The sequence below is a fragment of the Chlorocebus sabaeus genome, chromosome 25 (genome assembly GCF_047675955.1).
Source record: "Chlorocebus sabaeus isolate Y175 chromosome 25, mChlSab1.0.hap1, whole genome shotgun sequence".
NCBI classification, from domain to species: Eukaryota; Metazoa; Chordata; class Mammalia; order Primates; family Cercopithecidae; genus Chlorocebus; species Chlorocebus sabaeus.
The window spans coordinates 36623696-36650829 of NC_132928.1; the positions used below are offsets into that span (position 1 = coordinate 36623696).

General features: G+C 36.8%; 1 protein-coding gene and 1 non-coding gene across 28 annotated transcripts in view; both read left to right on the forward strand.

Annotated features, from left to right (window-relative positions):
* Positions 1-27134, forward strand: part of UCHL5 (ubiquitin C-terminal hydrolase L5) — a 55081-nt gene that overhangs the window by 507 nt on the left and 27440 nt on the right. For 13 of the 27 annotated variants that reach the window (XR_012091224.1, XM_037985788.2, XM_073011658.1 and 10 more), the window contains exons 2-3: positions 8148-8211; positions 10113-10218. Coding sequence is in view for 25 of the 27 variants with exons in the window: in XM_037985788.2 (XP_037841716.1) it covers positions 8148-8211; positions 10113-10218 (170 nt within the window). In the remaining 2 variants the exon portion in view is untranslated. Of the gene's footprint in view, positions 1-17; positions 367-8147; positions 8212-10112; positions 10219-27134 lie in introns of those variants that run through there. The other 14 variants (XR_012091226.1, XM_073011664.1, XM_007989109.3 and 11 more) reach the window with 7 other exon arrangements.
* Positions 2119-2253, forward strand: LOC119619889 (small nucleolar RNA U109). The gene has a single exon (XR_005236326.1). It is a non-coding gene; the product is annotated as a small nucleolar RNA U109 (small nucleolar RNA).

The following is a 27134-nucleotide window of genomic DNA, read 5'->3' on the forward strand; positions in this document are numbered from 1 at the left end:
CTTCGGCGCTCTGAATCTCCGCCCTTTCTTCTCAGGCCCCAGCCCTTCCGAATCCGCTACGGGTGCTGCAAGGCCTGGGAAGAGTTTCGATGTCTCTAGGGTGGCTAGAGCGTCCTCGCGCGCTTCGTCGCGCTGCAGGTGACGGCGCCCGGAGGCTGTCGGGAAGTAGGCGGGGTGACGTGTGGTGGACGAGCTCGGCGGCGGGTTTGCTGAGATCTGTGGCTGGCGGCAGCTGGTGCGGGGGGCGGCCGAGAGCGAGAGGTGGATCGGGGCGGTGTGTGGCCGGGGCCATGACGGGCAATGCCGGGGAGTGGTGCCTCATGGAAAGCGACCCCGGGGTCTTCACCGAGCTCATTAAAGGATTCGGTGAGAACCTAGGGGACCGTCCTGGGCCTGGGGTCACGGGAGGAGGCCCAAGCTGGGCATGGAGTGGTTCCCTGCGGCCACCGCCGCCCCGCATCTGGAGAGGTGACTTCAGGAACCTGGAGTCCGGGTGGGGGAAATGTAGGTTTTCTGCCCTCGAGACAGTCGCGTTTCCACAGTAATTTGAAGAGCCACACCACGAGGGCAAGGATCGTGTCTGTCTTGTGCCTGCTATATCCTCAGGACCTGGCACCCAAATCCTGTAATTGACTTGAGGACCCTCGCTCCCCAAGCTCTTAAAGCACATACTGCCCTTTCCACTGCCCCTTCTCTGCGGCGCGCACCTTATCCCGGGCTGGTGTGGTCAAGTGCATTGCTCAGGCCATTAGTCCTGCAGGAGCCACCCTAGGGTGTGCCTTCTCAAGGGTGAGGTGTCTGCGGCCTAAGCCGCCCAGGAACTCGAGATTCTGGTTACTCAAAGCAGAACGCCCTGAATGTGTGAATAGCTCTTCGGGACGTCCACACACGCCGACTGCGTGGGCCTGAAAGGCCACTTCACTGGTTCCGCTCTCTGCTCATTTCTGTCTTCCGGTGAAGTGAGTTTTCTTGAGCTAGTGTTCTAGACTAGAGGCCACATGCTTTCCTCACAGTTTCTCTCTGGCTGTGTTTAGTGCCTTCCGTCCTAAATAATCAGCACATTTGACTTTTTATCCTTCCCTATTTATCTTTAGTCTCTTCTTTGGACAGTACGTTTTTATCTGTTACATTTCCCAAGTATTATTGATTCTACGATGTTAAAACTTTCACGCGGGATAACAAACGTTGATGTAGATATTGCCTATTGTACATAGCTTAATATTTGGAATGTCATTTATCAAGCATATGTTGTTCATCTGTATCTCAGGCACAGTGGTAAGGATTGGGAAATTTTCTTTTCTTTTCTTTTTTTTTGAGACAGAGTCTCGCTCTGTCGCCCAGGCTGGAGTGCAGTGGCGCGATCTTGGCTCACTGCAAACTCCATCTCTCGGGGTCAAGCGATTTTTCTACCTCAGCCTCCCGATTAGCTGGGATTACAGGCACGCGCCACCAGGCCGGGTAATTTTTTTCTATTTTTAGTAGAGACAGGATTTCACCATGCTGGCCACGCTGGTCTCGAGCTCCTGACCTCGTGATCCACCCGACTCAGCCTCCCAAAGTGCTGAGATTACAGGCGTGAGCCTCTGCGCCCAGCCAAGGATTGGAAAATTTCCATGTGAATAAACCATAACTGCTGTTTTGAAGAATTGGTAGACTATAATATGGTGTGTTAATTGCTATATTAGAGTATGTACAAAATATTATAAGTACACAGGTCGTGGAGGAGCACAGGCAGAAGGAAAAACATAAACAGTAGTGATGTTAAAGTATATGGCTTAGCGAACAGCTAGCAAGTGACTAGAACGTAATGTAACAGACTGGAGGAATATTTATTTGCATCTGAAACTGAAAAGATAAACCGAGACCAGATTGTATCCCATGTTGTATAGTTTGCATTGCCCTGTAGTGACTGGGGATTTACCTATCAAATATATTTTAATGCTGAAATGACATTCATAATTAAGGTTTATTGTGCTTGTAAGTGTGCAGGGCAGGTTGGAATAAAGTGAGGGAGGCTAGACATCTCTTAAAATGGTTGGAGTCTGAGATGACTGGCTAAACTAGTGGGTTAGGAAGGAGGAGTTAGATTCAATAAGTTTACTGTATTTAAATCAGCAGTTGCATGTGGAAATGTCTGCTCTTCATTCCTTTGGGAGCAGAAATACATCCATATCATGCTAAATTAAAAAAGGAGTTCTCAGGGCTGCCAACCTTACAGTAGAGGTTGAGTGGTAGTATATTACTCCTACATGAGAGAAAAAAAAAATCAAAAGGACTGCTTACTAGACGTTGGGGAAAAAAGAGGCAAAAATAACTCTCTGGTTTCTAGCCTGGGTGGCTGGTGAAACGCAATTACAAGTGACAAGCAGGCTTGATGGACAAGAAAATGGATTCAGATTCGGACAGACACTGAGTTTGACATGTCTGCAGATTTAGCCATATATTGCACCCTCAAAACCTTAACAATATGTTAAAGTTAACTTTCAGAAATGTTGTACTAGGTAAGTTTGTTTACTCCTTCAATTTCATATGTGCAGAAAAATTGGAGATCACGCATGAAAGAATGATATATAAAATCATCTTCTGTACAGGCACACATGAAAAAGCAGTAACTATTAATAAATTGGCTTCATTAGCAGAAGAACCTGCAAAAAGTTAAATGATGGTAGTTTTATGTCACCGTCGGATGCTTCAAAGAGAAAATCAATTTATTCCAATTATTTCCATCATTTTCATTTTTTTCACCCAATTTATACATTTAAAAAAGCTTTTGGCTGTTGATTCTTTCAAAAATGAAATATCTGTATTGTGAATGCTGTCATAAATTCATTTCAAAAGTTCCATCATTGAAAGGGAAATGAATTGTAGATGCAGTTAAGTATGTAAATACAGAGTTTGGTGGAATGTAGTATCTTTAAATTAAGAAACTGGTGGAGCAGAACTGTACTTTTAATTGGTATGGTCCATACATAATAACAAATGTGTGCCAAAACAAACCGTGATGGTCTGTTAATAAAAACAGAAGTTATAAACATTTGGTTACAGTCAAGATAGAGTAATGGGGACTGGATTCATTTTTCTTACAACAAACCAATGACCCCGGCTTTCATTTTATTATAAGAAAGTAGAAGACGAGAGCACACTAAACCTAAAGTAAGCAGATGACAGGAAATAATAAAGATCGGAGTTGAAATTAGTGGAACAGAAAAGAGAAAAAAAATGGAGAAAATACATGAAACTAAGAGCTCTTTTTTGGGGAAGATCAATAGAATCACTGTAGCCAGACTGATCAGAAAAAAGAAATATTCCTGTATTTCAGTGTAGGAATGAGAGAAGTGACATCACTACAGATGCTACAGATACTAAAAATAATATTATGAACAATTTTATGCCAATAAATTTGACAATTTAGATGAAATGTACAAATTCCTTTAAAGACACAAATTACCAATGTTCACTTAAGAAATAGATAACCAGTATATGCCCTGTATTTATTAAAGAAATGGAAATTGTAGTTTAAAATTTTCCCACAAAGAAATTCTAGCCAAGGTGGATTCACTGGTAAATTCTATCAAATATTTAATAATATAAATAATACCGATTCTACACAAACTCTTCCAAAGTAATTGGAGAGGAAGGAGGGCTTCCCAATTCATTTTCTGAGGACCAGCATTATCCTGACATCAAACCAGACAAAGATATTACTAGAAAAGAAAATTACAGACCTATATCCATCATTAACTTAAATGTACAAATTTTAAACCATTTTACGAAATTGAATTTAATAATTCATTCAGTGGACAATACATCATGACTAAGTGGGATTTACCCCAGGAATTTACCAGGAATTTAGGATTGGTTTAACATTTAAAAATCAATGTAATGCACTATATTAATAAGCCAAAAAAATAAAAAATATGATTATGTCAATAGATGGAAAAGGCATTTAACAAAATCTAACATCTATTAAGAATTATGAAGTGTTAGATTTTATCCTGCTTGCCAGCAAATAAGTTGGCTTGCCAGTTTCATAGATGCTAGCAGACAACTTTTGGTTTAGAGATAAGGGTTGTATTACTCATAGCATAGTAGGCAGCAGGAGATTCATTTTCACATTGGTTCCCATTTCTTCCGAGTCCATGAGGATGGAGGTGGGCTCTGGTGGATGCTGCACAAGTAGTGAGGCTGTATTGCAGCTGAGGAACTCTGAGATAGAGAACTAATCTTACAAGGAAGCTGCTAGCAAACCTGCTCAACTTTTGCCTTTAGGGACACATTATCTTTATTAGCAAATCAGCCTTCCCTCTGCCTCAAAAAAAGGTGCTATCTCTGTCTTCCAACTCTGTTTACTGTATGAACATCCTTGAAAAGATGGTCCAGAGCAAAGCTGGTAATTTCTTGCAGAAGATGTGCAGAAACAGGAGAAACCCATTGGAAGACAATTCTTCTAACAATATCCAGCCTTCTTTCTACACCAAATAGCCATTCCCTCAGCCATTCTGCTCAATATGACCTGACCAACAGGGTTGGTGCCAAATCTGTTTAATTTGTGTCTTTATAATGTTTACAGTAAAAAACCAGATGACTTTCTTGGATTTTTGTATTGACATTTCCTCTTGGCTCAAAATATTAATCCCGGGACAGCAAGATATATAAGGGATTTTGCAGACTCCACCTTGTCATGCAAGGAGGAAGAATAATTCCATCATCTATAACAACTCTGACCCATGAGTTATGGCAGATTTGAATGACTTTTGGGTCCAACATGTTGTTTCCTTAACATGAAGCTCTATTATGACTGCTCCTAAGGTACATTTCGCCTTGTTTTGAGGAGAGAGATAATGCCTGGCTTTCACACAAGAAGTCTTGGGGTGCACATGGTGCCCCTGGAAGCAAGTGTTGCTTACAATTGTTACAGCCCCTAAAATGGTACCAGCTAAGTTTAGGGGTACAAGGTAACAGTGCCTGCAATTTAGGGCTCCCACTTTAGTTAAAATAATTGGGTGTAGTCTTTGTTTAAGGAGAGACTACCTGAGTGCTGTCAATCCAGTTTTTCCTATTTGGTCACATCATCAGCCAAATGGAGTTTATTTGTACCATGGAATGACTGAGAGTGGGGTTGTGGAAGACATATGGGAGTGTTTTTTTACAGAGGTGCAGAAGCTGGGGCCATTCTTGCTGCTTCTGATTTATTGGTAGGGTTAGGGGAATGACAAATTGTCAAAACTGTCTGTTGGAAGATAGCATACCTAGCAGTCAGTTAAATTTAACACATTGACAACAGTTTGGGAGAACTCCATGAGCATTTTCCTTGGGGCTCCAGGTTGATTTTTTTTGTTTGTTTTTGAGACGGAGTCTCACTCTGTCACCCGGGCTGGAGTGCAGTGGCCGGATCTCAGCTCACTGCAAGCTCTGCCTCCTGGGTTCACGCCATTCTCCTGCCTCAGCCTCCCGAGTAGCTGGGACTACAGGCGCCCGCCACCTCGCCCGGCTAGTTTTTTGTATTTTTTAGTAGAGATGGGGTTTCACTGTGTTAGCCAGGTGGTCTCGATCTCCTGACCTCGTGATCCACCCGTCTCGGCCTCCCAAAGTGCTGGGATTACAGGCTTGAGCCACCGCGCCCAGCCTCCAGGTTGATTTTTAAGACAGTTATTTTTGAAATTTGTTTCTGAATTGAACGATTTTATAGACCCATCGGTATAATGCAGATGTGTTAGTTAATAAATAAATATTTCAAAGCATTTTAACGTTAGCATCCCCTTTTGCTTTGGAGCAGTGTTCTGGTTTAGATGACAAATCATATGATCATTTTTTAAAAGACCTAATTCATTTATCCATGACAGTTTTTTTTTTTTTGTAATGATCTCTCTTACCTCTGAACTTCCAGAACATGTTCTATGTATGCTTCATATGTAATTTATGCATACTATACAGTTTTTGCATTGTATGTGCTTGTCTCCTACCAGATTGTGACTTTTTAAGTATTGTGACAATATTAATTTCTGTCCTTGCCAGGGCCTGGTAGCATACTTGGCACACAAAAGATATTTGGTAAATACCGTTTTAAAACCTTCCCCCCTCCTCAACTTTTTATTTAATATATATTATTGGGGAGTCTGTATTAAGTGATTCTTGGTGTTTACTGTTTGATAATCTTATATACCTCACAATAATTTTGTGGCTTGGATGAAACAGGTAAATATCCTTGTTTTATATATACATGGCAAAAGTTGAGGCTCAAAGAAATTGTGTTCTTTCTCAAGGTTAAGACCTTTACGACAGTTCTGGGATCAGAATGTAGGTCTCTGGAATCATCGCTTATTTCTCTTTCCATTATACCATCCTGTATTAGATATTTAATTTATATAAGGAGATAGATGCTAAATTGAGTATTATGTTTTCCTTACATGAAGAGATGTGTTTGTGTTTAATGTGAGATTATTTAAGCAGTGTCGCTACTTGAAATTCTACCTGTGCAGAAGGCTTTGAGGCACTTTTATTCAGTGTACTTTTTCTTTTTTGTTGTGGTATGATGTAGAATGTTTTAATGTTTGACCTGTTTTTTGATTTCCAATAGAAGTAACCAGTGTTAACAGTTGCATTAACATCCTTCCATGCCCTTCTTGACACTGATAGAAACATAGGTTTACATTTATAAGGTTTTTTCCTAATTTGATATATGTGAATGTCTATTATTCTTAATCTGTTGCTAGATACTCAGATTTTTTTCTGGTTCTCCTCTACCACAAACCATGTAGTAACTCTCTTTGTACATATATCTTTAATCAGAATGGGCACTTCATAGATATTTGCTAAATAGAGCAAACTGAGGCACAGAATGGCATGAACGCCCAGTAACATTGTTAGTTTACCCAACTTTTTTTTTCTTTTGTAATCGCTGTTTTTTGCAGTAGTCTAAAGGCTTCTCTGGCTTTCACTTGAAAATAATCTGAAAAATTAGAAAGCGCCCAGACTTTGAAACCTGATGTGGGTTTTAGTTAGTTTTCTGGCACACACTAGCTGTAGTGAATGAATGTAGACAAACTGATTTATATCCAAAGCCTCTCGCATTAAATTCTTACCTTGCAGAGATTAGAGAAAAGACATTTAAAGCACTTTATGTAGAGGACATAAAAAACTTTGGTAAATATGGTTGTTTTTTGTATTGTGATAATAATACTGGCTAATAGTTAGTGGACCCTTAAAGTGTGCTGGGCACTGAATTAAGTTTATCTTCTACATTATCTCATTAATTCCTCCAAACAACTCTATGAGGGTGAGGAATAGAGAGGTTAAATGGCTATATTCCTAGTAAATGTAGGAGCCAGGATTCAAACTCTGGCAGTTTGGAGGCCAAGCTCTTAACTACTACACTATTACTACCGTATGTTAGAGCAGATTCTGAACCTTGGCACTGTTGATATTTTGGACCAGGTATTCCTTTGTTGTCAGGGGTTGTCCTATGCAATGCAGGATATCTATCAGCATCCCTGGCCTCTACCAAATAGATGCTAGTAGCATGTCCCCTACCCCCCACACCAGTGAAACTAATGACAATTTAAAAAAAAAAAAACAAAACCCTGTCATTGCCAAATGTTCCCTGGGGAGCAAAATCACCCTGGTTGAGAACGGCTGTCCTAGAAGGACATTTGGGAGGGGAGGAGGAGACATGACTGAAGTAGTTGAAAATATACAGTTGGAATTCAGGATAAGGATCAGAACTAAAGATGTATTTGAAAGTTACTCTTAAGTCATAGTTATTTACTTTCCCAGAAAAAAAGTATGCAATAAGAAAAAAATAATAATAATACAGGGCTAAAGACAGAGCTGGAGAAATGCAACAGTTGAGTGAAAAGAGTGGATAGAGGAGCCAGAGATTGAGAGAGAGAGAAGGAACCGTCATAGAGTGGTAATTCAATGAAAATAAACTCTTGAAATGCTTTAAATTATAAATATAATCCCACTATAAATAATTGGGATATATTAAAGGAAGTAATGAGATTTGGCTGTGAGCTTTATTGGTTTTACCATTTTGTTTACCATTTTGTTTTGTCATGTCTTGCATTTCCTTTAGTTAATATTTTATTTCATGTTGAAGGAAAAAATGAATTATTCTGTTTACTGAAGAGAATAATTTATTATTTCAGGTTGCCGAGGAGCCCAAGTAGAAGAAATATGGAGTTTAGAGCCTGAGAATTTTGAAAAATTAAAGTAAGTATAATTTTAGTTGTGTTAATAATATGTATATTCTTTAGCAAATTTAAAGGATATTCAGATTTGTTTGTTTATTTTACTTGGATTACTCTAGTTTTAATATGTTATGTCCTTTAAGTCTGTTCAATCCTGTGAGATAGATATTATTATTCTCTTTTTATAACCAAGAACCTGAGGCTGATAGGTAACTTGCAAGGGAGTCAAACCTAAGTCTCTGTAGTTCCATATCCACAAAGTACTGATTGGCTGAATTTTTTTTTTTTTTTTTTACAAAATTCAGTCATATATCAATAGTGTTAGAACATGGAACACATTTAACATAAAAGCAAGAACAATAGGTCAGTGTACTAAAGCATATTTAATACATAATGTATATTTATAATAATCCAGAACTTGCCTACACATTATCACGTTGCCTCTTGGGAAAGTTATATTTAAAGTTCCAAATGTTGATGCTAGAAACAGCTTTTATCCTTCCCCCTTTCTGACCAGAATCACCTCTCTTAACTTCTCCTTGCCCCTGACCACCATGCCCTCAAACATTGACCCTGTATCTGCAAATGGAGGGCTAGAGGAATTTTCACTGCTGGGAGACTTGGAGTCTTGGAATGGGGTCAAGGAATAATCTTTTAAAAGGGAAAATAGGAACTTAGGGATATGCCAGCTGTTGTTAATAGTAAGAAGGAGATAGGTAGTTTTCTTCTTCCTACCTTTCTCCTCCCCGTAAAAAGAGCAATCACTTTAGATAAAATGAGATCATTTGTGGCTAACATCAGGGAAGTTTAATTAAAAGTGCATCATTTGAACTGTCTTTAAAAAGATAGGAGCCAGGCATGGTGGCGTATGCTTGTAGTTGTAGCCACTCAGGAGGTTGAGGCGGGAAGATCACTTGAGCCCAGGAGCTCAAGTCCAGCCCAGGCAACATAGTGAGACCTCGTGTCTAAAATAAAATTGAGTCAAATAAAAAGGGGGAAGTTTTGGGGTTTTTTTGTTTGTTTGTTTGTTTTAAACTGTCTCACTCTGTCACCTATGCTGGAGTGCAGTGGTGTGATCTCAGCTCACTGCAACCTCTGCCTCCCGGGTTCAAGTGATTTTTCTGCCTCAGCCTCCCAAGTAGCTGGGATTACAGGCACGCTTTGCCACGCCTGGCTAATTTCTTTGCTTTGTTTTGTTTTTGTTTTTTTAGTAGAGATGTGGTTTCACTGTGTTGTCCAGGCTGGTCTCAAACTCCTGGCCTCAAGTAATCTGCCAGCCTTAGCCTCCCAAAGTGCTGGAATTACAGGCTTGAGACACCACGCCCAGCCCTGACAACAGGAAAAGTTTTTTTGTGGGGTGGGAGGCAGTTGTGATAGATAGACTAGAAGGAATTTCAAAGTAGTGATTTAATGTTTTGTGCTCAAAAACAGTTTCTTTAGGGAAGTGGATGATTTCATTATGTATGAGATGGTAGCATCAATTCATACTGCAATATGAGGATTTTTCATGAATCCAATAATATATGAAGGTTACTTCCTATATTTAATACAGAGAATATATGCTATCAGCCGTTTATCTATAAACATGTTACATGAACTTTATATATTTTGGAGTTCAGCCAGCTTCTGGTTTTACTATATTCTTATTTTTTAATTGAGGCGATATTGGGTAGAAATGAATAGTCTACAGATTTGAGAGTAAACCTTTCACTATAATTTTATTTTAACTGATACAATTTTAAGTTGTATTAGCGTCTTCTAAGGCAACAGTCTAGTGACTATGAATGCAATAGTGATCTTTTAAAATTTCCCATATTTACTTCATTTGCATTATATTTGTTAAATAACTGACAACATTTTATAGATTAACAATGTATTATGAAAGGAGCAGGGTTTGTCACTAATTTGTATTTTGTTTTGTAGGCCAGTTCATGGGTTAATTTTTCTTTTCAAGTGGCAGCCAGGAGAAGAACCAGCAGGCTCTGTGGTTCAGGACTCCCGACTTGACACGATATTTTTTGCTAAGCAGGTATGGTCCTTGGATACTCTGAAAAGTCTCAAGAGCAGCCCTTTTTATAAACAAGACTCTGGTTTATTACTATTTGCTACTAGTATAGCAGTCCTCAAACTCTTACACTCTTAAAAATTATTGACATCTCCACTTACACTCTTAAAAATTATTGACATCCCAAAAGACCTTTTGTTTCTAGGATTATCTATCAATATTTGCCATATTAGACATTAAAACCGAAACATTTTATTAATATTTAGGCCAGGCATGGTGGCTTATAACTGTAATCCCAACACTTCGGGAGGCCAAGGCAGGAGGGTCCCTTGAGCCCAGGAATTTGTTTTTTCTTTTTCTGAGATGGAGTCTTGCTCTGTCGCCCAGGCTCGAGTGCAGTGGTGCAAGGCTCGCTGCAACCTCCACCTCCCAGGTTCAAGCAGTCCTCCTGCCTCAGCCTCCCAAGAAGCTAGGATTACAGGCACACGCCACCACACCAGGCTATTTTGTATTTTTGGAGAGACAGGGTTTCACCATGTTGGTCAGGCTGGTCTCAAACTCCTGATCTCTCAGGTGATCCACCCGCCTTGGCCTCCCAAAGTGCTAGGATTACAGGCGTGAGCCACTGTACCCAGCCGAGCCCAGGAATTTGACACCAGCCTGGGAAACATGAAGAGACCCATCTCTGTAAAACAAAAACAAAAAAATAAATTAACTGGGCATGGTGGTGGCATGCCTGTGGTCGTAGCTACTTGGGAGGCTGAGGTGGGAGGACTGCATGAGCCCAGGATATAGAGGCTAAGTGAGCTATGTTCATACCACTACACTCCAGCCTGGGCAACAGATCTTGACCCTATCTCAAAAAAAAAAAAAAAAGTAAGAATTATGAATAGATTTGAAAGTAACAATAATAAACTTGTTATATGTTAACATAATCACATTTTTAAATGAAAAATAACTATAGTTAGCCAAAAAAGTTAGCTAGAAGATTGCATTGTTTTACATTTTTGCAAATCTTTTAAATGTCTGCCTTAATAGCACAGCGGGATCCTACATGCTTCTTCATTCAATCTGTTACAATGTTTTTGTTTTGTTTTACTTTTGGTTGAAATCATTGAAAAAAGTTCTGTCTCACACATATGTGTAGTTGGAAAGGAGAAATATTGTATTTTTCAGGTAAATATGATATTCTTTGACAGTATGCCAGAACTTTAAAAGTATTGCTTTCTCAAAGGTTAGTTATAATGTAAAATTTGTACTTTGTTATGGTCAAATCCTTTGGACCCCCTTCAAATGGATCTTTTATTCCTGTATGATTTTGTAACATTGTACATTTACTGATTTGTGAATGTCTAAGTGTTGACACATTAGATATGATATTATCAGAGAAGTTAAGTTACCTACGGCAAACCTTTTAAGCTCACAGTGGCAGATCTAAGTTTTACAAAATTCAAATTTCTAAATTTTCACTTGAAAATTCAAATTTTATCAACAACAACAAATACTATTAGGTGTTTGTTCACAAAGCCACAGACTGATTTAACTCATTTTTAAGAAAATATCTGCCAGATATCCTTGTCTGGAAAACCACATTTGTCTTTCATTTGTTCTTTCAAGCAAAAATGATGTTCCAAGGAAAAAAGCTAACAATTTAGCTTACAAATCAATTGCTGAAGTACTTTCTTCAAGATAACTAGCATATTTTGGTATACAGCAGTAGTTCTTTATTTGTACTTCCTATTTCATTCCACAGAATATTAAAGACTTGTACTCCAAGGTCAAAGTTTGATAAAAACAAGTTTTACTGCTTTGTCAAAGACTTTTTTTTTGGTAAAACTTGCTCTTGTTTTATTTCTTTTTTTTTTTTGAAACTCTTATGTATGTCAGTGAAATAGTTTAATGTCATTGCCTAGATTCATGCTAAAATACCAGCAGTTTTACACACTGTTGCTTTTGTGCCAACAGTGCAGATGGAAAAGAAGAGGAAAAGGTTAAAACTATCTTAGAATTACGGTGGAAACCATTTTGAGCTCACAAACTCCTTGAAAAGGGTCTTAGGGATTCTTAGAGAGCCATAGATAATACTTTGATTGCATTTGTTTGAAAATTGCACTTATTTCTGAGACCCAAAAAATTGCTTAGAATAATCTGAATAACCTTTGGAAAGGTGGAAAATAAAACTGCTTATTCTCATTACTGCCCTTGAGATAAAGCCTCTGCTACTAAGTAGCTTGTTTTCCTTTTTCTTTTATTTTATTGCTGCTTTTCATTTTCCTCTGACTTTTTTGAATTGAGCATTCTTAGAGAAATTAGAATTTCTTGCTTTTACTTTAAGGAAAATAGGGTTTTTTTATAGTGTAGTTAAAAATGTATCATTTGGTTTTTTTCTGATAGCAGAACTTAACATTACAGAAATACATAGTGATGAACATGAATATCCTTGTAATCCCACACCCATCTCTACTAACCATTTAACAGTTTGACTCATCCATTTAATCAACAAGTAATCATTGAGCACCTACTTTGCTAGGCATTGTTTTAGATACTACATATATAATGGTTGACAAGAGAGGCATGCTCAACAACTATAATAATAATAATAGTAATAATACAACAGTAGGCAACATTTACTGCTTTTGTTGTGTGCCAGATATTGTAATTTAGGTATATTATTTAATCTTTGCAACAACCCCATGAGGTTGTCTTTATTTCACAAATGAAGAAATTGAGGCCTAGAAAAATTATTTGCCTGAGATCACATGGATAATATTCAGTAGATCTAGAACTTAAATCCAAGTATAAAACCCAGGTTTGTGATTTTATATGTCATACTTCCTCCCACGTTTTCTATTCATATGTTAACATGTTTTCCTTACAATTTTGTTTGCTAAAATTGGATTATTATCCAAAATATTTTGGTTTTTTTTTACTTAGTAATGAAAGTTTGACTTTGTTTCATTTCAATACACATAATAAATATTAGTTAACATTTATTGAAGGTTTACTAAGTACTTTTATATATTTTAAATTATAAATTTATATAAAAATTTATATTATTTATATATTCTATAAATAAATTATTATATTTAAATATATTTAATACTTAAAATTATTAATCTGATCTCTTACAACAATTATCTGGTTTTGCAGTTTCCTCATCATTTTACAGATGTAGAAACCGAGTCCTAGAGAGGATAAGAAACTTGATCATGTTATGTAGCTAGTCAGTGGCAGAGCTAGGGTACAAACCCAGGCACTGTGGCTCTGAAGTCTGTACTATTAACCTTATCACAGCACTGCCTCCTTTAGTGTTCTTGATATAGATATCCTATAATTTGATTAATCTTTTAGTAGTCGACATTTTGAGTTTCTAATTATTTCCCTAATCTAAATAATCTGGTCGGGCATGGTGGCTCATGTTTGTAATCCTATCATTTTGGAATGCTGAGGTGGGAGGATCACTTGAGTCCAGGAGTTTGAGACCAGCCTGGGCAATATAGGCAACCCTGTCTCTAAAAAAAGTAAAAAGTTAGCCAGACTTGGTAGCACATGCCTACCAAGTCTCAGCTAGTCTGGAGACTGTCCAGACTAGCTTGAGCCCAGGAGGTTGAGGCTGCAGTAAGCTATGGTCATGCCACTGCACGCCACCCTGGAGAGCAGAGCAAGACCTGTCTCAAAAACAAAACAAAAAGTCCAAATAGTCCATTTATATAATATTTTTGTACTTATGTATCATTATATATATAGTAACTATAATTTTAAATCCACAGTTGTTTGTGAATTTTAAGATCTAGGTAGTAGAGAAAAGCTAGGGGACAGATGCGTTTAAAAGTCTGTCAGGTGATTTTTCTCCTTTTTAAAAATGTTAGTTTTTCAATGTATATAAGTATATATGTCATTATAAAAATGGCAAACATTATAAAATGGATGCTGTAGAAAATAAAAGTGTTTTGTAATCTCTGCTTTAGACATAACCACTGAAAACAATTTATATTTTTACAGAATTTTTTCCCATGTATGTTTGTGTATATTTGTGTTAGGTTATTCTTATATTGCTATAAAGAAATACCAGAGACTGGGTAATTTATAAAGAAAAGGTTTAATTGACCTAGAGTTCTCCAGGCTTTATAGGAAGCCTGGTGGTGACATCTGGTTGGCTTCTTGGGAGGCCTCAGGAAGCTTTTACTCATGGTGGTAGGCAAAGCAGGAACAGACATCTCACATGGCTGAGCTGGAGTGAGAGGGAAAGAGAGAATGGGGGACACATTTTTAAATGATCAGATTTTGAGCAAGAGCTCACTTAACACCAAGGGGATGGCCTAAGCCATTCATAAGGTGTCTACCCCCTTGATCCAAACACCTCCCACCAGGCCCCACCTTCAGCATTGGGGATTACATTTCAACTTGAGGTTTGGGCAGGGACAGATTTACGAACTGTATCAGTAAATTAATTAATTGTGTTTCTTCCACACTAAACTGTAAACCTGGGGGATTTTGTTTTTGTATTCAGTCCTTGGTACATGATAGGTATCCAATAAATGCAGACTGAACTGTTCATCTCTAAGAATATTATTGTTAAAGAGTGCTAGAATTTACTAACACTGGGATACTAATGATGTCTGATTTATGGAGACCTGGCTATTTTTAAGGTATAAGAAAGTACTCTAGACACAAAGAAAAAAATGATAGTAGAGTATGACTTTATAATTTCTGGAGTCCCTTGATATTTTTTAGTTGTGTGTTACATTTTTCTCTTACAGTGTTTTATTTGTATTATTCCAGTTGTGTTTATGAAAGTGTCAGATTAGTGATTCCCTATATAATTGTTGGTACCTTATTTTGCTAACAGTTCTTATTAAATTGACAGGTCAGTAATTCCCTATTAATATCTGTCAGTCTTTTTAGTATATGCCTCCTATAAGCCTGTGCTAAGAGAGTTATAATATATATTACATCAATATGTAATAGTTGATTTTAGATTTTAAGGACTTACAGTAATAATTTCCAATCCAGGATGTCTGGAGTATTTTCAGAAATTTGAAAAAATTTAGTGAAATCATATTTATTTGATAAGGTTATACAGATTAACTAAATGGCATTTATAATGGGATTACCTCAATATGGAGAGGTATTTTGTACTGATCATATACTCTAATTCAAGGGGGTTGTGTGTCTGTGTGTCTGTGTATCATTGGTTAATAAAATATTGAGGAAAGAAATATATCCTAGTAATCGCAATTTGTATATAAGGATCCAGAAATGAAATTTTGATAACTGTTCTCCCTCCACAAAATATTGTAGTCTTGTTATTTCACTGAAGAGAGAGCTGAGGTGTGATTTACTTGCTTAAAATCATGCTGCAGTGGTACTGAATTTGTGTGACTCCATCTGTTCAGTCTTTCAGAAAAGAATGATTGAATACCTACAATGTGCCAGATACTGTGGTGCTTCGAGAATGAAAAAGTGCCATGATTCCTGCCCTCAAATATGCTTAAAGTTTAGTGGAAGCAACTGATATTAATCAATTAAATATAAAATTACAATGATGATAAGTGCTGAATGAAGTGAAATGAGAACTATATTACGAAGTTTAGGAACTGTCCACGAAACTACCCTCACTTTGAACACCAACTGTAGAGTTCAGGATCCTCAGGACCACCTTCACTTCTGACAGCATTGCAGCCTTGTGATGGTGGGGTCCCCAGATCATCCTCAGGTTCTATAATTGGTTAGAAGACTCACAGATGTCACTGAAAGCTGCTATACTCGTGATTATGGCTTACTACAACAAAAGAATGTAGATTAAAATTAGCCAAGTGAAGAGCCACGTGGGGCAGAGTTCAGGAAAGTTCCATGTGCAGAGCTTCCAGTTGTCTTCTCCCAGTAGTGTCACAGACAGTGCTCACTATTCTGGCAATGCCGTATGACAATATGCAGAGTATTGCCATCCAGGGAACCTCATCCGATTTTTGGTGTCCAAAGTTTTTATTGGGCCTTGGTCACATAGACCTGGTTGGCCACCCATGTGGCTGACCTTAGTCTCCAGCCCCACAGGAGGTTGAGCTGATAATCTTGACCCAGTACGGCCCCCACACCCAAGTCACATTGTTGGACTATCATTGTGGCCCAAAGCTCCCAGGTAAACAAAGACACTCTTAGGCATGACTTTTCAAGGACCTAGAGCTCATCTCCCAGAAACCAAGGGCAAAGCCCTGACCTCTCTTTGGGCAAGGTTAATTTCTTTACTATATTCATAAAAGTGGGACTTCACCTTGTCAGAGAGAAGGCCTCTCTGAGTAAGTGACAGTTCAGCTGAAATCTAAAGGTTAAGTAGGTATTAACTAGGGGAGAGAGGTTCAGGATCATTCCAGATTAATTACAGCTTTATAGCAAAAGTGAATAAGACTAGTAAAAGGTACTGGAAGAAGACCAATGTAGCTGACCTGTGCACAGCAAAGGGGAGATGTCATGAGATATGAAGCAGAACAGGAAATATGTTAGCCAGGATTAGGTACAGTTAGGCATAGGCATAAAGAAACAATATAAGAAATAGTTTTGTTTTGTTTTTGTTAAGTAATATTTAAGAGCTGTCAAGGCACCAGGCACTTTTATTTTGCTCCTTTGTGTATGTTTTCTGTTCCAAAGGTTATCTCATGGTCCAAGATGATCTCTGGAGCTTCAGCCATTCTTTCTCAATTCTGTATTCAGACAGGAGGAAGGGGAAAGCACACTCCCTTCCCTTTTATAGAATTTGCCCATGTCACATGCTTACTTGTCTCTGGCCAAAACTCAGTCATTTGAGTTAGCAATAGAAGACACTAAGAAAGTTGTCTTCATTCCAGGTGGTCATGAGCCTAGATAAAATTTGTATACTCTAGCCTACAGATGCAGACAGAGGTCAGATTTTACAGGGCATTTTAGGCTGTGATTGAGACTTTTGTTTGTATCTTTAGAGTAATAGAAAGTTACTGAAGTGAGTGTCATGAACAGATTTTCATTTAGAAGAGGCCATTTTGGCTCCAGTGTTGGGATTGCATTTGAGAAGTAGTGTAGGACATGAGTAGATGTAAGTTAGGAGGCTTTTGCAGAAGTCCATGTGATAGTAAACAAAAAACTGGAAGTAAAGAGAGATGTGAATAGATTTGGATAATATTTAGAGATCAAGTATTAGCACCTTTAATGTGTAATAGATTGGATGTAAGGACGGAGGAGGAAGACATGATGATGGCTGTTTTTCTTTTTTCCTAAAAAGTTACTCTTAAGGTACCCAGAATGGGATTATAAGAATCCTTGGTTAATAACACATATATATGATTGGTTTACTCACGGTCTCCTTTTATTTATTGATTATTTTAAGGAACAAAGTAAGTACCTAAGAACCTATCACAAAAATAAACTTTATCTATGTGATTTCCTTCTGTCCCACCCATCATTCAATGTACTTCTCATCTTCCCTCTCTCCATCCAGTGTAAGTAACCCTTATGTTGAATTCTGTTTACCATCTCCTTTTTATGTATATTTTTTGTAATCCTGAAAAAGGTGTTTGTAAATAAAATTTTAACTTGATAAAAGTATCGTGCTCTATATAAATTTTGGGAGTGTTTTTTGTTTGTTTGTTTGTTTTTGGAGACAGGATCTCGCTCTGTCACCCAGGCTGGAGTGCAATGGTGTGATCACAGCTCATTGTAGCCTCAACCTCCTGCTTTAGCCTTCTGAGTAGCTGGTACTACGGATGCACACCAACATGCCTTGCTAATTTTTTATATTTTTTGTAGAGACAGAATCTCATTTTGTTACCCAGGCTGGTCTCTAACTTCTAGAATCAAATGATTCTCTCACCTTTGCCCTCACAGAATGCTGGGATTACAGATGTGAACCATTATGCCTAGCCTACTTTTTTCACTTAATATTATATTGTTAAGATTCATCTGTAAGTTTATTATGATAGTTAATTTATTTTGCATGCTGTATGATACCAACTGCACTAACATGCTACAGTTTACTTACTCTTCTGTAGTTTGTTCTTTGGGTTTTCAATTTGAGTTACTGTGAATTGTGTTGCTGTAAACATTTTTTGTACATGTGCAAGTTTCTCCTGGTATATACCTAGAAGTAGAATGACTATTTCATCTAATATGTAAATGTGCAACTTTTGGAGGAAATATCCAAATGTTTTCTGAAGTAGCTGTTCAAATTTGCACTTCCACTAGCAATATGTAAGAGTTGTTACAAAGCCACATATTACAACACGTGGCATTGCTAGGCTTTTAAATTTTTGTCAGCTAATTGGTTCCAAAATGCTACTTCATTTTTTTCTTGGCTTATGTCTCCCTGATCACTAATCATGTTGAAATGCTCTTCATATGCTTAGCGGCCAATATGTATTTCCTCTGTGAAATTCTTGTTTATGTTATTTTTCAGTGGGGTTAATTGTGCTTTTTTTAAAAAAAAAAATTTTGTTGATACATGGTAGATGTACATATTTTGGGGATACATGTGATAATTTAATACATTCATATAATTTATAAAGATCAAATTAGTGTAATTGGGATATCAATCCCTTAAATATTTGTCTTTATGCTAGAAACATTCAAATTATCCTCTTATAGCTATTTTGAAATATATGATAGATTATTGTAAACAATAGGCACCCTACTGATTTGTCAAACACTAGGTCTTCTTTCTTCTATCAAACTGTATATTTGTACCCATTAATCAAACTCCCTTCATCCCCTTCACCACCCCACCCTTCCCAGCCTCTGGCAACCATCAGTCTACTTTCTATCCTGAAGATTCGCTGTTTTAGTTTTCACATGTGAGTGAGAACATGAGATATTTGTCTTTCTGTGCTTGGCTTATTTCATTTAACGTAATGACCTCCATTTCCATATTGCTCCAAATAACAGGATTTCATTCTTTTTTATGGCTGAATAATCTCACATTGTGTGTGTGTGTATATATATATATGTGTGTGTGTGTATATATACACTACATTTTCTTCATCCATTGATGGACACTTAAGTTGATTATATATTTTGGCTATTACTAATAGTGCCATAATAAAAACATAGGAGTGCAGATATCTCTTTGATATATTTATTTCCCTTCTTTTGGATCTGTATACCCAGTAGTGGATTGCTGGATTATACAGTAGTTCTCTTTTTAGTTTTTAATAACCTCCAGACAGTTTTCCATGGTAGCTGTACTAATTTACATTTCTACCAGTAGTGTTTATGAGGGTTCCCCTTTCTCCACATCCTCACCACTTACCTGTCATTCCCTTTTTGTTAAAAGCCATTTTAACTTGGGTGAGATGATAACGTTGTGGTTTTGATTTACATTGCTCTGATGATTAATGCTGTTGAGCATTTTTTTATATACCTGCTGGCCATTTGTATGTCTTTTGGGAAATGTCTATTCAGATTTTCTGCCCATTTTTAAATCTGATTTTTTAATATTTTCCTATTGAGTTGCTTGAGCTTCTTATATATCCTGGTTGTTAATCCCTTGTAAAATGGGTAGTTTGCAAATATTTTCTCCTGTTCTGTGGGTTGTCTCTTTACTTTGTTGATTGGTTCCTTTGTTATGCAGAAGCTTCTTAGTTTGATATAATCCTGTTCATTTATTTTTGATTTTGTTGTTTGTGTTTTTTTGAGGTCTTACTAAAAATTTTTTGCCCCAACCAATGTCCTGGAAATTTTCCCCAGTGCTTTCTTGTAGTAGTTTCATAGTTTCAAGTCTTATATTTAAGTCTTTAATCCACTTTGATTTGATTTTTGTGTATGGTGGGGTAGTGGGATCTAGTTTGTTTTTTCTGCAATGGTTATCCAGTTTTCCCAGAACCATTTATTGGAGAGGCTACCCTTTCTCTATTGTATATTCTTGGCATCTTTGTTGAAAATGATTTGTCTGTAAATGCATGGATTTATATCTGGATTCTCTATTCTGTTCCATTGGTCTATGTGTCTATTTATGCTGCACTCCTGTTGATTTGGTTATTACAGCTTTGTAGTCTATTTTGAAGTCAGATAATGTCATTCTTCCAATTTTGTTCTTTTTGCTCAGGATTGCTTTGGCCATCCTGGGTCTTTTGTGTTCCGTATAAATTTTGGAATTGCTTTTTCTGTTTCTGTGAAGAATGCCATTGGTATTTTGATAGGGAGTGCATTGAATCTGTCCATTGCTTTCAGTAGAATTGTCATTTTAACAATATTAATTCTTCCAGTTCATGGGCATGGAATATCCAGTTTTTGGTAAACTCTTCATTAGTACTTTATACTTGTCCTTGTGTAGATCTTGTACTTCTTAGGTTAAATTGATTCCTAGGTATTTTATATTATTCTTTTTTTTTGAGACATAGTCTCACTCAATCACCCACGCTGGAGTGTAGTGACACAATCTTGGCTCATCTCCGCCTCACCTCCCAAGTTCAAGCTATTCTCGTGCCTCAGCCTCCTGAGTAGCTGGGATTACAGGCATGTGCCACATGCCAGGCTAATTTTTGTATTTTTAGTAGAGACAGGATGTTGCCATATTGGCCAGGTTGATCTCAAACTCCTGGCCTCAAGTGATCTGCCTGCCTTGGGCTCCCAAAGTACTGGGATTATAGGCTTGAGCCACTGCACCTGGCCTATTTTATATTCTTTGTAGGTCTTTTAAATAGGATTTTTATTCTTAATTTCTTTTTTAGATTCACTGTTGGTATATATGATAGCAGCTGATTTTTGTATGCTGACTTTATGTCCTGCAACATTTTTGTTTTTGAGACAGGGTCTTGCTCTGTCATTCAGGCTGGAGTAAAGTAGCACAGTCATAGCTCACTATAACCACGTGCTCTTGGGCTCAAGCAATCCTCCTGCCTCAGCCTCCTGAGTAGCTAGGACTACAAGTGTTCACTAGCACACGTGGCTAATTTTTAGAATTTTCTGTAGAGACAGGGTCTCGTTATGTTGCCCAGCTGGTCTTAAACTCCTGGGCTCAAACATTCCTCCTGCCTCAGCCTCCCAAAGTGCTGAGATTACAGGTGTGAGCTACTGTGCTTGGTTATATCCTGCAACTTTACTGAACTTTTTTATCAGTTCCAAGAGTTTTTTGGTGGTCTTTAGATTTTTCTAAGATTATGTCAGCTATCAATAGTGCTAATTTGACTTCTTCCTTTCCAGTTTGGATGCCCTTTATTTCCTTCTCTTGCCTGGTTGCTCTAGGCAGAACTTGCAGTAGTATGTTGAATAAAATGGTAAAAATGATCATCCTTGTCTTGTTCCTGATCTTAAAGAAAAGACTTCCTTTTTTTTTTTTTTTTTTGAGACGGAGTCTTGCTCTGTCACCCAGGCTGGACTGCAGTGGCACGATCTCAGCTCACTGCAAGCTCTGCCTTGCTGGTTCGTGCCATTCTCCTGCCTTAGCCTCCTGAGTAGCTGGAACTATAGGTGTCCGCCACTACACCCAGCTAATTTTTTGTATTTTGAGTGGAGACAGGGTTTCACCATGTTAGCCAGGATGGTCTCGATCTCCTGACCTCGTGATCCACCTGCCACCGCCTTCCAAAGTGTTAGGATTACAGGCGTGAGCCACCACACCTGGCCTAAGACTTTCATTTTTTTTTTTTTTTGGTATGGTATTAGCTGTGAATCTGTTTTATATGGCTTTTATTGTATTGAGGTGTGTACCTTCCATATCCAGTGTATTGAGGGTTTTTGTCATAAAGGGATGTTAAATTTTATCAAATGCTTTTTCAGCAACTGTTGAAATAATTGGGTAGTTTTTTTTCTTGGTATCACATTTCTTGATTAGCATATACTGAAGCATCTTGCATCCCTGGATGACTCTTACTTAATCATGGTAAATGATCTTTTTAATGTGGTACTATCGAATTTGGTTTGTTACTATTTAATTTGGTTTGTTACTATTTAGTTGAAGATTTTTGCATCTGTTATCATCAGTGATATTGGTCTGTAGTTTTTTTGTTGTGGCCTTGCCTGGTTTTTTTTTTTTTTTTTTTTTTTTTTTTCTGTCGCCCAGGCTGGAGTGCAGTGGCGCAATCTCGGCTCACTGCAAGCTCCGCCTCCCGGGTTCACGCCATTCTCCTGCCTCAGCCTCCTGAGTAGCTGGGACTACAGGCGCCCGCCACCGCACCCGGCTAATTTTTTCTATTTTTTGTAGAGACGGAGTTTCACCATGGTCTCGATCTCCTGACCTTGTGATCCGCCCGCCTCGGCCTCCCAAAGTGCTGGGATTACAGGCGTGAGCCACCGCGCCCGGCCGCCTCGTTTTGGTATCAGAATAATGCTGGTTTTGTAGAATGGGTTTGAAAGCGTTCCTTCTTCTTCAATTTTTTTGAAGAGTTTGAGTAAAATTAGCATTCATTCCTTAAATGTTGGGTAGAATTTAGTAATGAAGTTGTCAAGTCCTGGGCTTTGCTTTACTTTTAATTATGACTCTGATCTCATTACTTACTAGTTTGTTGAGATTTTTTATCCCTTCCTGGTTCAGTCTTGGTAGGTTGTGTGTGTCTAGGAATTTATCCATTTGTAGGTTTTCCAAATTTTTTTGTATATAGCTGTTCATAATAGTTTCTAATTCTTCTTTGTATTTCTGTGGTCTCAGATGTTATGTGTCCTGTTCTGTTTCTGATTTTATGTATTTGGATCATCTTTCTTTTTTCTTAGCCTGGGTAAAGGTGTGTCAATTTTGTTTACCTTTCCTGAAAATTTTCCATTTCCTTGATCTTAATATTGTTTTTTTAAGTCTCAGTTTCATTGATTTCTGCTCTGATCTTTATTATTTCTTTCCTTCTAATAATTTTGGGTTTGGTTTGTTCCTGCTTTTCTAGTTCCTTGGGGTATATAATTAATTGGTTTATTTGGAGTCTTTCTACTTTTTTGATATTTTCGCTATGAATTTCCCTCTTAGTATGCTTTTGCCGTGTCTCACAGATTTTGGTATGCTGTATTTCCATTTTTATTTGTTTCAATGCATTTTTAAAATTTTTTCTTATTTTCTTTGTTGGCCTATTCATTATTCAGTAGCATGTTGTTTAATCTCTATGTGTTTGTGTATTTTCCAAGGTTTCTTGTGTTGATTCCTAGTTTTATTCCATCGTGGTCTGAAAAGAAACTTGGTATTTTTTTTTTTTTTTTACTATAAATCATACCATTCAGTGATTTATTGAGACTTGTTTTGTGGACTAACATGGTCTATCCTGGATATATGCTGGATATCCATATGCTGATGAAAATAATGAAAATAATGTGTATTTTGCAGCAGCTGGGTGAAACGTTCTGTAAATGTCAGTTAGGTTTATTTGGTTTAGTTTGTAGTTAAATTCTGTTGTTTATTTTTTGGTTTTCTGTCTGCATGATCTGTCAGAGTAGATAGTATTTGCTTTAGATCTATAAACGCTTGCTTTATACACTTGGGAACTCAGATGTTACATGTATACGTATTTATAATAGTTATATTCTCTTGCTAGATTGACCCCTTTATTATTATGTAGTGACCTTCTCTGTTTGTTTTTATAGTCTTTGATTTGTAGTCTGTTTTATCTGATACAAGGATAGGTACTCCTGTTTTTTTTTGTTTTTTTGTTTTTGTTTTTTTTTTTTTGGTTTCCAGTTGCACAGAATATCTTCTTCCACCCTTTCCCTTTTGGTCTATATATCTTTATAGGTGAAGTGGACTATTTGTAGGCACCATATTGTGGGGTTTTATATCCTTATGAACTGAGAGACTCTATGCTTTTTAATTGAAGAATTGAGCCCGTTTACATTCAGTGTTATTATTGATAAGTGAGGACTTATTACTGCCATTTTGTTGCTTGTTTTCTGGTTGTTTTGTAATTGGTCTCTTCCTTTCTTACAGTCTTCCTTTGTTGTTAAGAGATTTTCTCAGGTAGTATGTTTTAATTTGTTATTTTTTATTTTTAGTGAATCTATTACAGGTTTTTGCATTGCACTTACCATGAAGCTTACAAAATATATACATATAACATGTTATTATAAAGAGATAACAACTTAGATTATAAAGAGAAGAATAGAAGCAAAGTAAAAAACTCTATGCTTTAACTTTTTACCCCCTATATTTTGACTTTCTGTTTTGTCAATATGCATATTTCTTATATTGTCTGTTTCAGCAATATACAAATAATACTGGTATTATTATTTGTCTTTTGGGCTTTATGCCAGAGTTATGAGCAGACTGCATACCACAGTGACATATTATTCTGAGTTTGTTTGTATATTTACTTTTACCAGTGGATTTTAGACCTTAAAATGTTTTGGTTTTGCACATTAGTGTTTTTTTCTGTTCAGATTGAAGAGCTGCCCTTAGCATTTCTTGTAAGACAGGTCTCGTGGTGTCCACTTCTCTCAGCTTTTGTATGGGAAAGACTTTACTTCTCCTTCATATTTGAAGGATAGCTTTGCTGGAGAGAGTATTCTTGAGTGGCCTTTTTTTTTCTTTTAGAATTTGAAAATTTTATCCCACTCCCTCTTGGCCTATATAGTTTCTGTTGAGAACCCCGTTGCTAGATGAATTGAAGCACCTTTATATTTTGTTTGCTTGTTTTACCTTACTGCCTTTAGGATCCTCTCTTTGTCTTTAACTTTTGAGAGTTTGATTATTATATGACTTGGAGTAGTTTTCTTTGGGTAGTTTTATTTTTTTAGGTTGTTGCCTTTGGCATAAAGACAGGCAATTCACTTTCATCTATTAATATTATATTTAGCCATCCTACTAAACTTTTCTATTATCACTAATAATTTTTTTTTTTTTCTTGAGTGGGTGTGTTTTTATCAAAATGACCATATGAGGTATAAATAATGATAGTTTTATTTCCTCCTTTATAATCCTTTTGACTCTAATTTATTTTTCTTGTCTTAGTTCCTGGCTAAGACCCTCCAGTAAAACCATTTGCAACTTAAAAGGGAATGCCTTTTACCATTTCTCCATTTAGGATGATGTTTACTCCAGCTTTTTTATTTTTAATGTTCTGTTATTAATTAGTGTGTTTATTATGAAAGTATATTAAATGTTTTCAATTCCTTTTTCTGCCTCTATTGAGATGATCTTCTGTATTTTCTTCCTGTTATAGGTTAATGCATTTAATTATGTTTGGATTTTTCTAATATTAAATTATTCTTCCAAACCTGGGATAAGCCCAGTTGGTCAGGGTGTATTCTCTTTTTATGTACTGTTGGGTTAAATATAGTAGTATTTTGTTTAGTTTTTGCATTTAAATTTTTGAATGAAATGTATCTTAATTTTTCCTCTTGAGTAATGGCTTTGAGTCGTTTTAGTATTAAGGTTATCCTGGCTTCATGAAATGAGTTGGAATTTTCTCTTATATTTATTGCCTTGAAGAATTCGTATAAAATTAAGGTGATATATTTCTTCAAAATTTTTGTAGAATTGACCTGTATATCCATGTAGGCCTGGTATTTTCTTTGTGAGAATGTTTTAAAATAGTGCTTCAGTTCAATAGTTAAGGGACTATTGTGGTTCTTTATTTTTTCTTGAGTTTGTTCTGGTAAGATGTATTTTTTAAAAAGATTTCTTCATTTCAGCTTAAATTTTCAAAATCATTTCATATAGTGGTTATTAATAGTCTTTTGTTTTTAATCTTATTTTATTTTCAGTTATATTTCTGATTCCTAGATTTCTCACTTGCATGTTTGTGTGTGGTTTTATGTATTATATTAGCCTACCACTCTTTATTATTTCATACTTTTATTAGGGTAGGAACCTGGCTGATCTTGTTTCTCCTTTTTGCCACCTTCAGTCCTTCCTGTAAATTGACTTAAACTGAATCTTTCTGAACCACTGTTTTGATTATTTTATTTCTGTATTCAAAATGTCTTACTCTTTGGGTAAACTCCTAATTCCTCAAGGCCAGTGACTTAACAAGGTAAAGAATAACCCCCACTGTGACTATAACCACACTAGTACAAATGACCAATGTGCTCATTGTCTCTTGAACAAGCACATCAAACATCTTAATTTGTTCTTTTGTTCAAACTGTTCTCACTTTTTAAAATGAATTTACTTCTCTATTCTCTAGCTCCTACCAAGCTTTCAAACCCCTATTAAAATTTCACATTCGTAAAAAAAGTTCTCTGATACTCCAGTATAAAATGATTTTTTTCCTTTACTATTTTATTTTTCTGGTGTTCATCCCTTTTTTCTGTGTATCTTTCTTTATAGAGTCTTCATGAGCAAAACATTTATATTTTTTTTCAGTATCACTTTCTTGTGGGAAAGCTACTGTTACAATCTCAAACTTTTTCCTTGACTATTAAAAAAATTAAAAATTTATGAATTTGTATTGCAGTAGCTATGACTCAATGAAGATTGACAATATTTTTTTTGTGTTTAACTTAAAATATATATATATTTTGTATACTTTAAGTTCTGGGATACATGTGCAGAATGTGCAGGTTTGTTACACAGGTATACATGTGCCATGGTGGTTTACTGCACTCATCAACCCATCATCTACATTAGGTATTTCTCCTAATGCTATCCCTCCCCTAGCCCCCCACCTGCCTCCCTGTGCCCATATGTTCTCATTGTTCAACTCCCACTTACGAGTGAGAACATGCGGTGTTTGGTTTTCTATTCCTCAGTGTTCTCACTGAGTGGTTCGCACTCAGTGGTCCTCAGTGTTCAACTCCCACTTACGAGTGAGAACATGCAGTGTTTGGTTTTCTATTCCTGTGTTAGTTTAGTGAGAATTCCTGTGTTAGTTTACTGAGAATGATGGTTTCCAGCTTCCTCCATGTCCGCACAAAGGACATGAACTCATCCTTTTTTATGGCTGCATAGTAGTCCATGGTATGTAAGTGGTCTAACATTGATGGACATTTGGGTTGGTTCCAAGTCTTTGCTATTGTGAATAGTGCTGCAATAAACATATGTGTGCATGTGTCTTTATAGTAATGAT